This window comes from Takifugu rubripes, chromosome 15 (genome assembly GCF_901000725.2).
Source record: "Takifugu rubripes chromosome 15, fTakRub1.2, whole genome shotgun sequence".
Taxonomy (NCBI): Eukaryota; Metazoa; Chordata; class Actinopteri; order Tetraodontiformes; family Tetraodontidae; genus Takifugu; species Takifugu rubripes.
The window spans coordinates 7,853,126-7,866,349 of NC_042299.1; the positions used below are offsets into that span (position 1 = coordinate 7,853,126).

General features: G+C 48.3%; 1 protein-coding gene across 2 annotated transcripts; it reads right to left on the bottom strand.

Annotated features, from left to right (window-relative positions):
- Positions 1-846: 846 nt before the first annotated feature.
- LOC101067626 (probable E3 ubiquitin-protein ligase DTX2) lies at positions 847-6,369 on the bottom strand. 2 transcript variants are annotated; one of them, XM_011611229.2, is made up of 9 exons: positions 5,670-6,364; positions 4,712-5,300; positions 3,970-4,028; positions 3,169-3,369; positions 2,859-2,926; positions 2,531-2,698; positions 2,240-2,401; positions 2,076-2,165; positions 847-1,993 (listed from the first exon to the last, which is right to left on the bottom strand). In XM_011611229.2, the coding sequence occupies exons 1-9, from the start codon at positions 5,977-5,979 to the stop codon at positions 1,751-1,753; spliced, it is 1,890 nt and encodes a 629-aa protein (XP_011609531.1). In that variant the 5' UTR covers positions 5,980-6,364; the 3' UTR covers positions 847-1,750. The 2 variants fall into 2 exon arrangements, with proteins under 2 accessions (XP_011609531.1, XP_003970948.1); XM_003970899.3 differs by lacking the exon at positions 3,169-3,369 and having other exon boundaries at positions 5,670-6,369.
- Between the last annotated feature and the right edge of the window lie 6,855 nt (positions 6,370-13,224).

Here is a 13,224-nt window from a genome sequence, read left to right on the forward strand (position 1 = left end):
GCAATGGCGTCTTAACCCTGCAAAACTCTTGGGATTATAATAAAGTTGAGTACGTGTTAGGTCCATTATATTAAAGTTATCTCTTATTTGCTTTTACCTTGTTATATTCTTTATTCTTGTTATATTGATTCTCATTACTTAATGTTTCTTATTGTTTGCTAATGCTTAATGTTCATGATGCTTGATGTGTGAACTCAAACTTCTCTGGTCAAGGGCGACAGAAATGCAGCTGCTGTGGGGAAGTGGCATTGACCGGAGACAGAGCTGCAGAGCCTGACCCAGGAGGTGTTCCATTAATCTGTCTGATATGGAAGAATGTGCTGTGTGCGAGCTAAGCTAATCAAATCAGTGAAGACCTACGTATAATCTCACCATTATGATTTACAGTCTTTTGCTTTGTTTGGGACCTGCTATCTTGTGTTTTCCACCTCCCTTTAGGCACATTTGAATTCTGTGTAACTTGGAACCTCCTATTTTCAATAAAAGAAATTGTGCTTCGGGACACGGAAGTTGTGCTTCAGGACGTGTTGGAGATCTGTAACTGAGCACATCTCTCCGTTCTCCTTGCAAGTAAAATTCAAAACTGTTGTCTGCCTCATTTGTTTCTCTCATGTTTCAGGTCGTTTGAACCTAACAGCACGAGTGTTTTTGTTTTCAGGCAGCAATAATTTTGTTCGTATCCAAGAGTTCCTGGATTATTTCCATCCTCAAAACCATAAACCTAGTCAGCCTAGGAAAAGATAAGATTTCATTTTTCAGGAATGGAAAACAAATAAATGTTATTGCAGGATTTCTCGCTCAGAACCAAGTAGTCGCTTCACCTTAAAGACAACTCGGATATCAGTATGGTGTTTTTTTGGCATTTTCGTCCTTTATTGCAGACTTTAGCTCGTTTACATGTGGAGGTGCTGGAGTTCGTCTGGCTGTGATGATGTTCGTCCATCCGGCGGCCTTGATTGTCACACTGGAACATTCTGAAACATTCTCCCAGTCCAGGCTTAGGTGCTCAAAGTGTTCTGGATAAGCGGTGCGATCCAAACCTTTTCTGACGTGAACACAAGACAAAAACGATGCGCGCGGTCCAAACAGGACAGGAAATGTGAGTGCGTCAGACATCCGGTTATCAAATAGATGCTCCAATTAGTGTTAAAATACACACATTTATTTTCCTTACTAACAGGTGGACACATCCGTTTTTTTAACATGTTTTTAATATATATATGTATATATATATATTTACAGTCAAGTATTGCCTCTTCTCAGCAGATAGGCTAATATTTACTGGTGTTGCTACTGCAGTATCAGGTTGCCTCTACTGGGACCAAGATGATGCATTAAATACTGAAAGATGGAGCTTTTCAGTGGGCAAAGGCCTGATCATGGCTGAAGGACAGCAGCGTCCACACCGTCCAGCAGGGGGCTCCACCTGAGCTGACGGAGCAATATCACGTCACATCTAGTCGTGATTGCGTAACCTTACTTTGAAAACTGGCACGTTTGTTAAATCACGGATCTCGTCGGCTAATGCACTGAAGAATCTAAAGTGCTTGGTGAGGTTTTTATCCAGCTGAAGTCGAGGTCGAGACGCGCTTCACGACGGGGAAACAAAAACGTTTCTGCAAAACATCCGGAACAGTGATGAGAAACACAATGAGCAGGAACGCCGTGGAGCTCCGCGGTTGAGATTCCGACCCCCTTCACGTCTTTCACGATACTGGGATTTATTATCGAGGCGTGGGGGGGGCGTGGCCTAGCTGCTGGCGCCGCTGGGAGCTTTGAGGCAGTCCTCTGTGACGCCCTGAGAGGCCAACTCAGACAGAACATTGTCCAGGTAGTTGGGGTCGGGGTAGCCGTGTCCCGACAGGTTGGACATCATCTCCGTCTTGTGGTGGATGTTGTTCCACACCACAGTGTCGGGCTCGCCGGTGGTGCTGGACGTCCCCACGGTGAAGATGAGGCGCCGCATCCAGGCCACCTTCAGCAGCTCCAGCACCTGAAGAGACGGAGCGGAGCGTGAAGGTCTCCCACCGTTTCCGTGATGGGTCGGTGTTAAGTGATTGATCCGGGCTGCTCACCTTCCTGCCTTTGTGGTTGTCTGGGAGGAAGCAGAAGCGAGGGAAGCCTCTGCAGGTGAACGGCTGTCCTGGGTTGGGATGCTCTGGACCCTGGAGGAGGGTTCACAGATCACAGGAATGATGAAGCAACCATCCCGGATATTTGGGGCGTCTGGCAGACGTACCTGTATTCCAGGTGGAATGCTGTAGATGATATGGATGGTTCCACAGTCTGGGTGTCCCGGAAGTGACTGGCCGATGCTGTAGATCTCCATCTTGCCTTTGGGCTGCGTGCCGGTTTTCTCCCCGTAGATGGTTTTACAGGAGGGACACTGCAGACTTCCATCCTGCAGAGCAACACGTGTCATTTCCCCCCCCTCCAAAACATGAACATTTCAAATAAACCCGATTTGATTTATGACGCCACAACTGCCTGACGTGATTTGTCCAACGTGGACGTTCTGCCGCGCTGCTACCTTGGTTCCGTTGTTGTACATGGCCAACATGCAGAGCATGTGCAGAGTGTGGCCACACTTGACGAACTTCCCCACGGCGCTCGGCAGGATGCCCTGACCTCCGTCCTCGGACGACGGCGACTCGTAGCTGGACGGACTGGACAGCTGATCCATGCAGATGATGCAGTCCTGGACGCGAAATGGTTAAAGGGGACGTCAGCGGCGAGCAAAACATCGACTTTGACGCTAAAAGTCGGAGGTTAACGCGTCTGCGTGGCAGCCGCTAACAGGAAGTGACTCTCTCCGCAGGGCTGCTGTGCTCGGCCGCCGTGGGCCGCAGAGATTTTACCTCGTCGGGTGCTGCAGCCACCTCCTCCATGTAGCGCTGGATCACGTCCTCGGGTTTGTGACAGGAGCCTGGAACGGGAAGACAGAGTTTACGCTGTGGGACCAGCGGGTCGGACGACGGTCGATCTGTTATCTTGGCTCGGTTCTGTCATTTTAGATCTGCGTCTTTGACACCTGAGAGGGAACACGGGCGGGACAGGCGATCACGTGACCGTCGCCAGCGGACGCGGGGCACCAGCAGCGCCGGACAAGGATGACAGACACGCACACACAGAAAGGATGAGGGCGGGGACTGTGTTGCTAATAGCTACCTCTCCTGTGTTGCCTCTTTGCTCTCCTAACTGAACTGCTGCTGCTGGGGGGGTCACTGGGTCGGCTGGCAGGGGGGAGAAGAGGAGGCGGAGGAAGAGGAAGAGGGAAAGCAGCAGACTGCTGCTGCTGCTGCGGTGGGAGGGGGGCACTGGTGAAGTGAACTCCAAGTCCCACTGCTGACATCAGTATGGAGGCCATACCTGGAGGAGGGTGGGCGGGGTCAGGGAGGGGTGGGGAGAGGGGGGTGGGCGGGGGAGGGGTGGAGAGAGGAGGGTTGAGGGGAGGTGGAGGTGTGGAGGGGGAAAGAAGACACCACATTGATGAGAAATTTGTGTTTTTACAACTGCTCCCACATGCAGAGTCATCAATTAAAGTAACCGGTGGATGGATCTGGATCAGCCCAACACCAGGAACCTGTCCTCCGTCTGTACCCAGACGGGTCGCCCCGTTCTTTCAACGCCGGTCACACGGGCCTGAAACCAGTCACAGCGGACTCGTGTGCAGCCAGCTGATGATCGCAGCCCATCAGTGATCAATTAAAAGCGTCCATCAGGCCGAGAGGCCAGCAGAGAGCTCACGCCGAGTTCCTCCACTCCCCGATTAAAAAAGGGAATACGCACAATTGAATTATCGTAAATATGAGGACTGATTTAACCTTTATTGAAATGGGCGGGCTTTGAATCAGAACTGACATTCTGGTGTCAGGCTTGATTAAAAACAAGACTTTGAATGTCTTCCTGCTCCAGAACAGACTAAAAACAAGAGTGGGTGAGTTCAGACTGGATCAGGGGCCCGTTTACCTGCCAGAGCGGAGCTGACGCTGGTGGATCCGCTCAGCTGAACGGGGACAGACGGAACGCTGCAGGAAACAGGAAACAGATTTTCACTTTGTGGATTAAACTCACCACAAAAACTCTCTGGACCATTTCGTAACATTGATAAAAATGCTTTCACTGGTCCGCCGCCATTGTGTGGTGCGATGCAGTGCATTCTGGGTAATGTCTTGGGTAACTTTTGTGATGCCAAGTGTCATCATTCTCCCAGAATGCACTGCAAGTCAAGCTAATGGTGACCTCCATAGGTCTAAAACTGCATTTAAGATATGGAACTTTTACTTGTAACCAACTCTAAATTTTAATAAAAGAGGACAATATCGTATTCAGGGCGCCTGATAGAGTTGTTAATGTTGTTCTGCCTGTAATAAAGACTGTCGACACAATCACTTACTCTAATTACTCATTACTGTACCCAAACCAATATTTATCACCTTCTTCTGACATTCATACCAGAAAACATGTTTACCGCCCAAGAAAAAAGACTTCACTTGGGGAGCTTTCAGGCTCCTGATGAACCCTCAGGGTTTCACCAACTTAAGCGCTTTAATTTAAAGTGTGTTCACTAAGGTGAAGAGAGGGTGGCGGCTGGAGATGGCAAAACAAACAGCAGGGCAGCGCTGGAGCCACAGATCATTCGCCATTCCTGTTCTACGGGATGTGGGGGGACGGCAGGGCACACAAAGGAAACAATGCAACCTGCACTCACCTCAAACCTTTGGTGGCATTGGATCCAGCCAGAAGAGGGGCAGACAGCTGACTAGAGGATGGTGGCGGGGGCCACGGGTTCCCCCAGGACATCCCCCCAACAGAGAGGGGCCTCCTCGGGTACGGGGAGTAAACGGATGCAAGATGAGCTGCCACAGCCCTTCCCTGCCCCTGCAGGCTGGGCCGGTTCAGACTGTTTGAAGAAGAGGAATGTCGAAAACGGCTTGGCATGGGCCCCGTGGTGCTGTGATTCAAACACCGCAGACAGGAGCAGGCAGCGCTCGAGGGGACGGCCGGGGGCCCGGGCGAGGCCAAAGGGTAGGGGAAGTTACACTGGCGTCGAACCTGCCGCCTAAACCCCGAGGCTTTATTAACCTGGGTCAGCGAGGTGAGATCGACAATGTAATTGTACCCGTGCGGGCTCAAGTCTGCGGTGCCCTGTCGGGCCTGGTAGCTGTGCTCCAAAAGAATTGAGGTTCGGGTCTCATACGGAGTCCATCCTCCCTCATCATTAATCCACTCCCAAAGAACTCCACTGCCAAGCCCGGAGGACTGAGCAAACAGGGAGCAACGGACAGAACGTGTCTTTCCTGAGGGCAAAAGAGATTATCGTCGCTAAATAATCACACAACACACACCTTTTTATACCAGATACCTTCAGTGTCTTCATTTAAACCAATAAACGACCGCAGGATATGTAAACATAAACATGACCCCCATCAAGTCAAGGATCTAACCGTCATTGTTCCGGACAATAACAGGTCCTCGTCTTTAATCTAGTTTCAGACGTTAAGAATGACTTCAATACAGTTAACTGACTAATCTATTTAAGATATTCAAGTATTAGAAAAAAACGTAGGATCCTCGGGCTAATGCTAAGCTGCAGTTAGCTTGGCCAAATACCATTATGGTTTCGAGTGATAAACTGGATATATGTCAAAATTAATATGCACACTCACCTGTGTCCTGCCTGAACTGCTTCAAGCTTCGTATGTCAATGATATAAGGTAACAAGGTTGGATCCGATTGTCCGAGGTGTATGCTCGTCGAGCCGGATCCCCCTCCTCTGTGGCCCCGCGGTGCCAGACATTGCTCGATATAAGTGCTCACTTGGCCGCTGTATGGCCGCCAGTAGCCCAAATCGTCCTGCCACTCCCACACCGCAATCATGGGCTGAGACTGTCCCACGGATCCGGACTGCGTCGCTGACACCGACGGCCCATTTCTAGACCCGTTTATCCGCGCACAGGAGCCAGACACAATCGCCATGTTCACCAAGCTAAAGGCTCCAGCTAACAACAACAACCTGCCCGGATAGCTCGCTCTAACGATTGAAACTGCGACGAAGCAAAGAACGCCTGCGAGCTATGCTAGCTTGGCTCGATAAATAATCTCATTTTATAAGTTGTCGGCAAGGTTTTAGACGTTAGAGAACGGCGATAGACCCAAACAAGTACTTATGTACATGTTGACAAAGCTCCTGGGTTAATCTTAGCTTAGCACAAACAAGTATGCGAAACGGCTAACGTTTCTTCCTCCTCCGCGATACTTTCAGGGACTACCAGGGAAAGCAGTAATTTCCGTCTGTTTTGCACGACGACACGATAACGCATACCGATAAGCTTTGAAGCCTAATATCAATATGGGCTGCGGCGCAAGTGAAAACGCCTAACAAAAAATATAGTTAATTTTCAGACAAAAATAAATAGGCTGTCAATCCCATTTGGCTATTATTTCTCCTTTTATTTCAACGTAGGCGATACAAATTTACTTCATTAATTACTGTGTGTCCCTGAAGGTCTCATTCTTCCTTTACGTTTTTATTTTCCAGCTGCTCTACATGTCACTTTCAATACCATTACCGCCACCTATCGGGAATTATACAATATTACAGGCAACTCCAAAAAACTAAATAAGTTTTATTATTTATTCTCACTGCTGTGAAGTAAACATAGCAAACAACTAAATTGCATTCTGCCCACAAAAGCTACCACCCCTGAGGTTATATAAATATAAAACAATAACAGTGTACTCTGATCTCTGCCCAAATTGCTGCCCAAAAGAACAGTGAGGAAAGGAAATACTTGTTTTTTCTGGACAGGAGTTTATTACTATAGAAGTGCAGAGCTGTGACACCAGCCAACTCCCATAGGAGCTGAAACACCCTCCATTAATTTCTAATTTCTGGCATGTAATCAATAACCTGATGCTATGGTGTCTCAAAATGACCAGGGTAATAAAAGAAGGTAAAAGGAGCATCTTTTTTGCAGTAAATTACGTAATAATATTTAGTCACACTCTTGAAATATATATATGTATATATACACACCAGTTCACTTGGAACTTGTCTCTAGAAAATTCTTTAGCAATCTTAATTTTGACATTATTCTACCTTCAACCAATCAATTGTATGACCTCCACCAAGGAGGTTGACAGCTCACCGTTCTGTGACTGAACATTTGACAGTTAAACTTACACAGCAGAACCAGGACACATCAGTAAACCCGTGTTCAGCACTCAAAGCAACACTTCTCCTCTCATGTTCAAAAATGATCCTCCAATTCTCTAATCTTATTTCATCACACTTGAAAAGTGCTTTTTCCCTCTGCCATACAACTGTTTACAGAACTGCTTCCTGTAAACATGAAAATTCGATGACTCTGGTAATCAAACGGCACGTTTTCCTCGTTTGCCTCCGAAATACTGAGTTGAGGAATTTCAACAGCGAACTGACGAAGACTGCTGGCTGGAGGTCAACGCTCCGATAGAGGAGGTGCCGAGTGTCAGGAGGAGAGAGGAGCGAAAGAGGAGCTGGCTGGAGGACCTGAAAAAGCAATGGGAGGAGACCACCGAGCGTAAGAGGTGAGAGAAACAGCTGCAGACTCAGGTGCCATCAGAACCAGGTGCCATCAGAACCAGGTGCCATCAGAACCAGGCAGCAACGCTGTGCTTGACAAACATGTTTTCGATGTGCCGCCAGCTGGAGGACCACGAGCTCTGGGCCTCGCACTCTGACTCGATGTACAGAAAGCCTCCCGCAGCTCCAACAGCTCTGACAGCTCCTCCTCCTTCAATGGTAAAGGGTGTGTGCAGCGCGAGGGGGAGTCCACATCCAGGCGTCTCTCCTCTCGGAGTGGGGAGGAGAGGGTGACATAGGCGCCGCTGGAGATACACCCTCTGGGCAACCAAGAAGAACTATTTACTGGGGATCATGAAAGAGGGGGGGAAAACTCTTTTCATGGCTCTGAATCCAAAATCCTTCGTTTCCTGTTCTGTTTATCCATGGGAGGTCCACGATTTTCATCTGGGACCCGGTTAGAGGTCTGTCGGAGGAAAGTTCTCAGACAGTTGGAGCAGCGGGTGAGAGGACACAGAGAAACACGTTTTTTTGTTAAAGACTTCCAGGGCGTTTCATGATTCCTCAGGCGATGAAGAAGAAGAGGGAGGAGGGGCAGGAGCGGAGAGCGTCTCACGAGCTGAAAAACCTTCAGGAGAGACAGGTCGGGGGAACAAACCTCCTGTTGGGGACACATTTACATCTGACCTGTTTATATTTAGAATAGGGCAATATGCAAATTTAGCAGTTACATCACACGTTGCTCAGTCCTGCTGCACCTGTGCACTAAATAACTTTAAACATCTGCCCTTCAGGCACACCAAGACGTGCAGCCAAGCAACACCCCACGCTGACGACAACCCCGTCTCTGTCAGAGGGCGACATCGCTTCCTTACAAGAGGTCTTCCGCTGCCCGGTCTGCCGAGGTCGGTACCGTTAATCTGGGCTCGACGGTGCTCCGAGGGTTCGGGTTCTAGCTCCTCTCGGATGCGCTTGGTTGTTACCGCCTGATAATTTGAAGAAAAGCTCTTTTTTTTCTTATTGGCAGGTCACCTACAGAAGCCAATGTTTTCCACCTGCTGCAGGAGCTTAATCGGTGTAAATCCTGCATCCTGAGGTGGACCAAAAGGAGCAATCAGTGCCCCGAATGTCATGCTGCGAATCGAAAGGACAAGCTCTACCAAGTGACCGGACTCTACGAGGCGCTGCTGGCGCTGGAAAAGTTGTTCTTTTAGCACGTTGCTTCCTCAAACAGCCAGATGTGGGATTTGGCCCCGTCTAGCGGCGGGAATGGGTACTGCAACACCGGAGGTTTAAACATTCGCTCTGGAATTTAATGTCGTAGTTCTACACTGCAGAAATGATTTATTTTAACTGGCAAGTTATGAAAGTCGTTCCTCGGAAAAGTTCCCTAAATGAGCTTTGGAATGTGGTCCAAGGTCCGCTGATACTGTTGAGCTAACGAGACGCCTCCACAGAGACGCTGCAGAGCGCAGGACAATCTCCATTAACCTGCGGCTTGGAGCCATCGGGACCTGTCAAAGATCCCGTTCTTCATGCTCATTATTCCAGAACTGCCTGCTGGGAGCAGAACCTGCAGCCTCGAGCAAGACTCATCCCAAGTCAGCAGGCCGGCCTCCAAACACAGGAAAATAAAACAGTTTCGTCCTGAGAAAACAACCCGAAGCATTCCCAGAAGCCTGAGGGTCCAGAGGTCACCTATGAGTCCCCCCACCCCCAAATGCTGGCTGTAACAGTTTAGAGCAGAGGTGTCTAGACCCAGTCCCCGAGGGCCCCAATCCATCCGGGTGTTCTGTTGTATCCGGCTTTCCTTGGTGAAAGTGTTTGTCTACCAGGAACAGTCCGAGGAAACAGCCTTGTTTGCAGCAAAGCGAAGAAAAAAACACCCCCGGTCTTATTTTAGCGAAGCAAATATGATGCAACAATAAAGCAAACAAGCGCCTTTACAGCCGAGCCGTCACCATCGAGCCGTCACACCGGCGTTTTTGGCAGCTTCCCGTTCGTCAGCTCGTGTCTGATTTGCTCCTCTCACATATTTGATCCAGATGCTCGGCAGCGTGTGTTGTGATCCGCGCTCGTCTGCATTTTCACACGTTGACATCTTTGGAGACACTAATGTCGCCGCGGTGTTGGCCCCGGAGCAACGACGGGAACTCGCAGCTACACAGCTGTTCCTGATGGAGCCCACCTGATCCAAAACCAGCTCCCGTTACATTTTTAGTGCATTCGTTCCAAAAGTCCATTTCCCGGTTCATCAGGAACAACCGGTGTCCTCCAATGTTTACATGCTAAAATGAAACGACATCTAGTGGTTGTCCAGGTGATTAATTCCACCTCGCGACTTTCCCGGTGCTACTGACTCCATCTCAGTGGTTTTGATGGTGGATCGGTGCAGATCTGGAGCAGATGTTGAGCGGCCCGGCCACATGTTCCTGCAACAAACACCTCACTGCTAATTACATTTTTAATTGTCTCCATTTTAGCACGAGGCTCTTCTTCATGCAGCCACAACACCTCCAATGCCGCAAACATCAACAGCTGCCCGCCGTCCGCCGGCAGATTTCCGCCACAGGGGGCAGACGAACAGCCGGTAAACTTGTTTTTCATTTGGAGGAATTACCGACAACCCAACGTTGCACCTCAGGCTGCAGCAACTCTGAGAACCTTGTTGCTGCCGGAGCTGCAGAACTTTATTAAAGGCCACTTATCAAGCAGTGGCTCCGGTGTTGGGTCACTCCACTGAGCCAGACTGAAAAATCCACAGCAGATGTTGGTTGACCGTGGCAACGGGATCAATAACAGTTTACACCAGATTTTCCCATTTCTGAAGCATTAAAGCGAGAAAGAAAACAGCAGCTGGAGCTCAGCGGGCTCAGATGTTTTAAACGATTTCGGAATAAAAGACTTTAAACGAGTCCTGATGTCTCAGCTATGAGCAGGACTTCTTCTGGAGGACTGAACATTCAGAAAGCAGATGGTCCCTGAACCTTCAAAAAAAATCAAAGCTTTCCAGGCAGCTTCATAAACAGCCCTGTTGGTCTTTTGAGGTCCTTAAGCATGTTTATCTGAGCCTCTGATGATTCCACAGCATCATCATCTCCATGGAAACAAGACTTTTTCATGGTTCTCCTGTTGGTGTGCAGCTGGTTCCCGTGTCTCGCCAACACCGAAGGACCCGTGAAGGCCCAACAACCTGCAATCCCAGAATGCCTTGCTTTTATAAAAGTTGAGATGGCATCATCGTCGTCGGCTTCCTCATCGGCATCAGGACAGAAACCAGAATGTCACTTTTTACTACCACCAGGTGGCGATAGTCTTCTTTGGTTTTTACTTTGAAGGCGGCTCAATTCAATTTGAATTTCAACAATTTTGTGTTTGTCTAATAATAACAATCTTTATATTTGCCTGTTTGTCATGTGCGTGGTTGTCCAGTAGGGGGCAATACGGTCGGAATGAAAGGGGGAGGAGGGATAATGGAGGACTACAAATGCATTTGAACCTGAAGAACAGAGCAGGTCATGACCTGCGTTGTGGAACCCTCCAAGGCTTCTCAAGAAGTTATGACCACAATGAATCGTGGCATAGAAACATCCACCTGCTGGGCTCCCATAGGTCACCAGTGTGACAGACCCAGTGTGACCGCGGGCTCACGCTGAGATACAAGTCAGTAAGCGTCAGTCAGTCAGAGCCCATGCTGCGCCCAATGCTTTGAAATCCTTTCTTCTTTTAAAGAACCATCCGTCCAGCGAGGAGCCGCTGCGGCATGTGTGGAAATACAACTGTGAGGCTAAACTCAACTGGTACCATCAGGAGCCGAGACGGGTCAGATGTTCAGACTATTCAGGACTGAGTAAACAGCCTCGTCGCATAACAGCAGTAATCTGATTACGGGGAGTCAGCTCACTTATTAATTAACGACAACGGCGGTGGATTAGGACGCAGAGCTCTGCTTGTTTTCTGATGATGTGCAATTACAGACGGGTTGAATTCTCAGAGGAAGTGAACACACGCACGCGTAAATGTCAGAGATTAGTACCAGTCAGGCCCGTTTGCTCGCCAGGATCAGGTCCCATCATCGCCTTTTGTTTAGTGGTTGTGGCAGATTAAAGGTCAAATTCGTATCTTTTTGATTTCAGTGTTTGACCCTTCTGTTCTTCCGTACTCAGGAGCAGAGGAGTAGTGATTGATCAGGACTAAACCACCCAAACCAGCCTGTCAGGTGAACTGGTCACTAGCTGGGGGGTCCGCCCGCTGATGAGGAGGTAAACCTCACACGTGATTTCAGTTTTTTGGCCCGTGATGCCTTGCTGAATGTGTGTCAAGTTTACCACTGGCAGTAGAGACTGCACCGGAAGTGTAATGTGAAACAATAAAATCACAAGATCGCAATTTGCTGCTAAAATTCAGTTTCAACGTGTGAACCACTGAGTTCACCTTAAATTTAAATGGTCCATTTAATGAAGTAGACTGTTGGAGACAATACACTCCAGCAGCCTTTCCTTTCAGTGTTTCTCTGAAATGATTCCTGTATCGTTTATCGAATTATTCCTGTTCATTTATATTCTATTTTTAATTTATTCTATTTTACTCTATTTTTATTTGTATTATTTTTAATTTTTTAAACAGTGCTGTACGTTTCTTTGGGGAGATGCTAATTTCCCTAATGGACACCCCCTAAAGGGATCAATAAAGTACCCTGATTCTGATTCTGATCAGAAAATAAAAACTTTCAAATACATGCATCATTTCTTATAACAATTATGTATCATGTGTACTTTCTGTGCAATGTTAAAGGAAGTTTAACAAACTAACAAAAAGGTAAATGCAGGATTTGAAAAAGGTCCTTTATGTGAAAGCAAAACGGGCATTTAAATGTAAATTATTCTCCCATCTGTGAAGTTGATGCGACACTTTTTAAAATCAGTTATATTTTTAATAAGCTCTATAAATGAATCTTTTTCTTGTCTTTTTTCAAAAAACAAACTGACAGAAGAAAATAGAAGTGTAAATTGAAATGTGTGCAAAAATGAGCGTGGTCGTTGAGCGCCGATCTTCCCTTCCGAAAACCTGCTGCGTTGTTTTATTTTGAAAGCCGATACCGGAAGCGCGTTATTACTTTGCGGGGGGTCTTTACGCGCGTGAGCAACGGTTCCGTACCTTGGAGGTGAGCGGAGTTAAAAATCGGACCGAGACAGTCGCGTCGAGCTCGGATGGCGGCACGCGCTCTGGTGCGGTGAAATCTGCGGGAGGAAAACGCACCAGTGAAGAGTTGCCGCGACTTGGCTGCGTTTCGGACTGAGCCAAACCGGACCGACGACGCCGCTCTGGCTCCGAGAATCGAACAGCCTCATAAAGTGACGGAGTTTGCTTCTTTTTCAAGGATTTTCGACTCTGCTGCTTTTTGCGCAACTGTCGCCTGACGCGGCGGAAGAAGAAGTCCACAAAACCGGGATTCGGTCTGTCTATGCAGCCCGCCCGGACCTTTCTGCCTCCTTGACGGTTAGATCGTTTACGTCTCAGAATCAATTCTTTCCAATCTGGTTTGCGGATTTTGAAAAGCCCAGAGAAGTCGCTGGCAGCTGACGCGGCGCGGCGCGGACGCATCTTCACCTCATTTTGCGCAAAGACTTGGTTATTTAAAAAGAAGAAAGAAGAAA

What these genes read in the sequence shown, in the direction of transcription:
- LOC101067626 (XM_011611229.2), bottom strand. Translation starts at nt 5,979, where the DNA reads ATGGCGATTGTGTCTGGCTCCTGTGCGCGGATAAACGGGTCTAGAAAT. An exon ending in AAAGAGGCAACACAGGAGAG is followed by an intron (nt 2,927 to 3,168) that starts GTAGCTATTAGC and finishes TTCCCGTTCCAG; the next exon opens with GCTCCTGTCACAAACCCGAG. An exon ending in ACAACCACAAAGGCAGGAAG is followed by an intron (nt 1,994 to 2,075) that starts GTGAGCAGCCCG and finishes CCGTCTCTTCAG; the next exon opens with GTGCTGGAGCTGCTGAAGGT.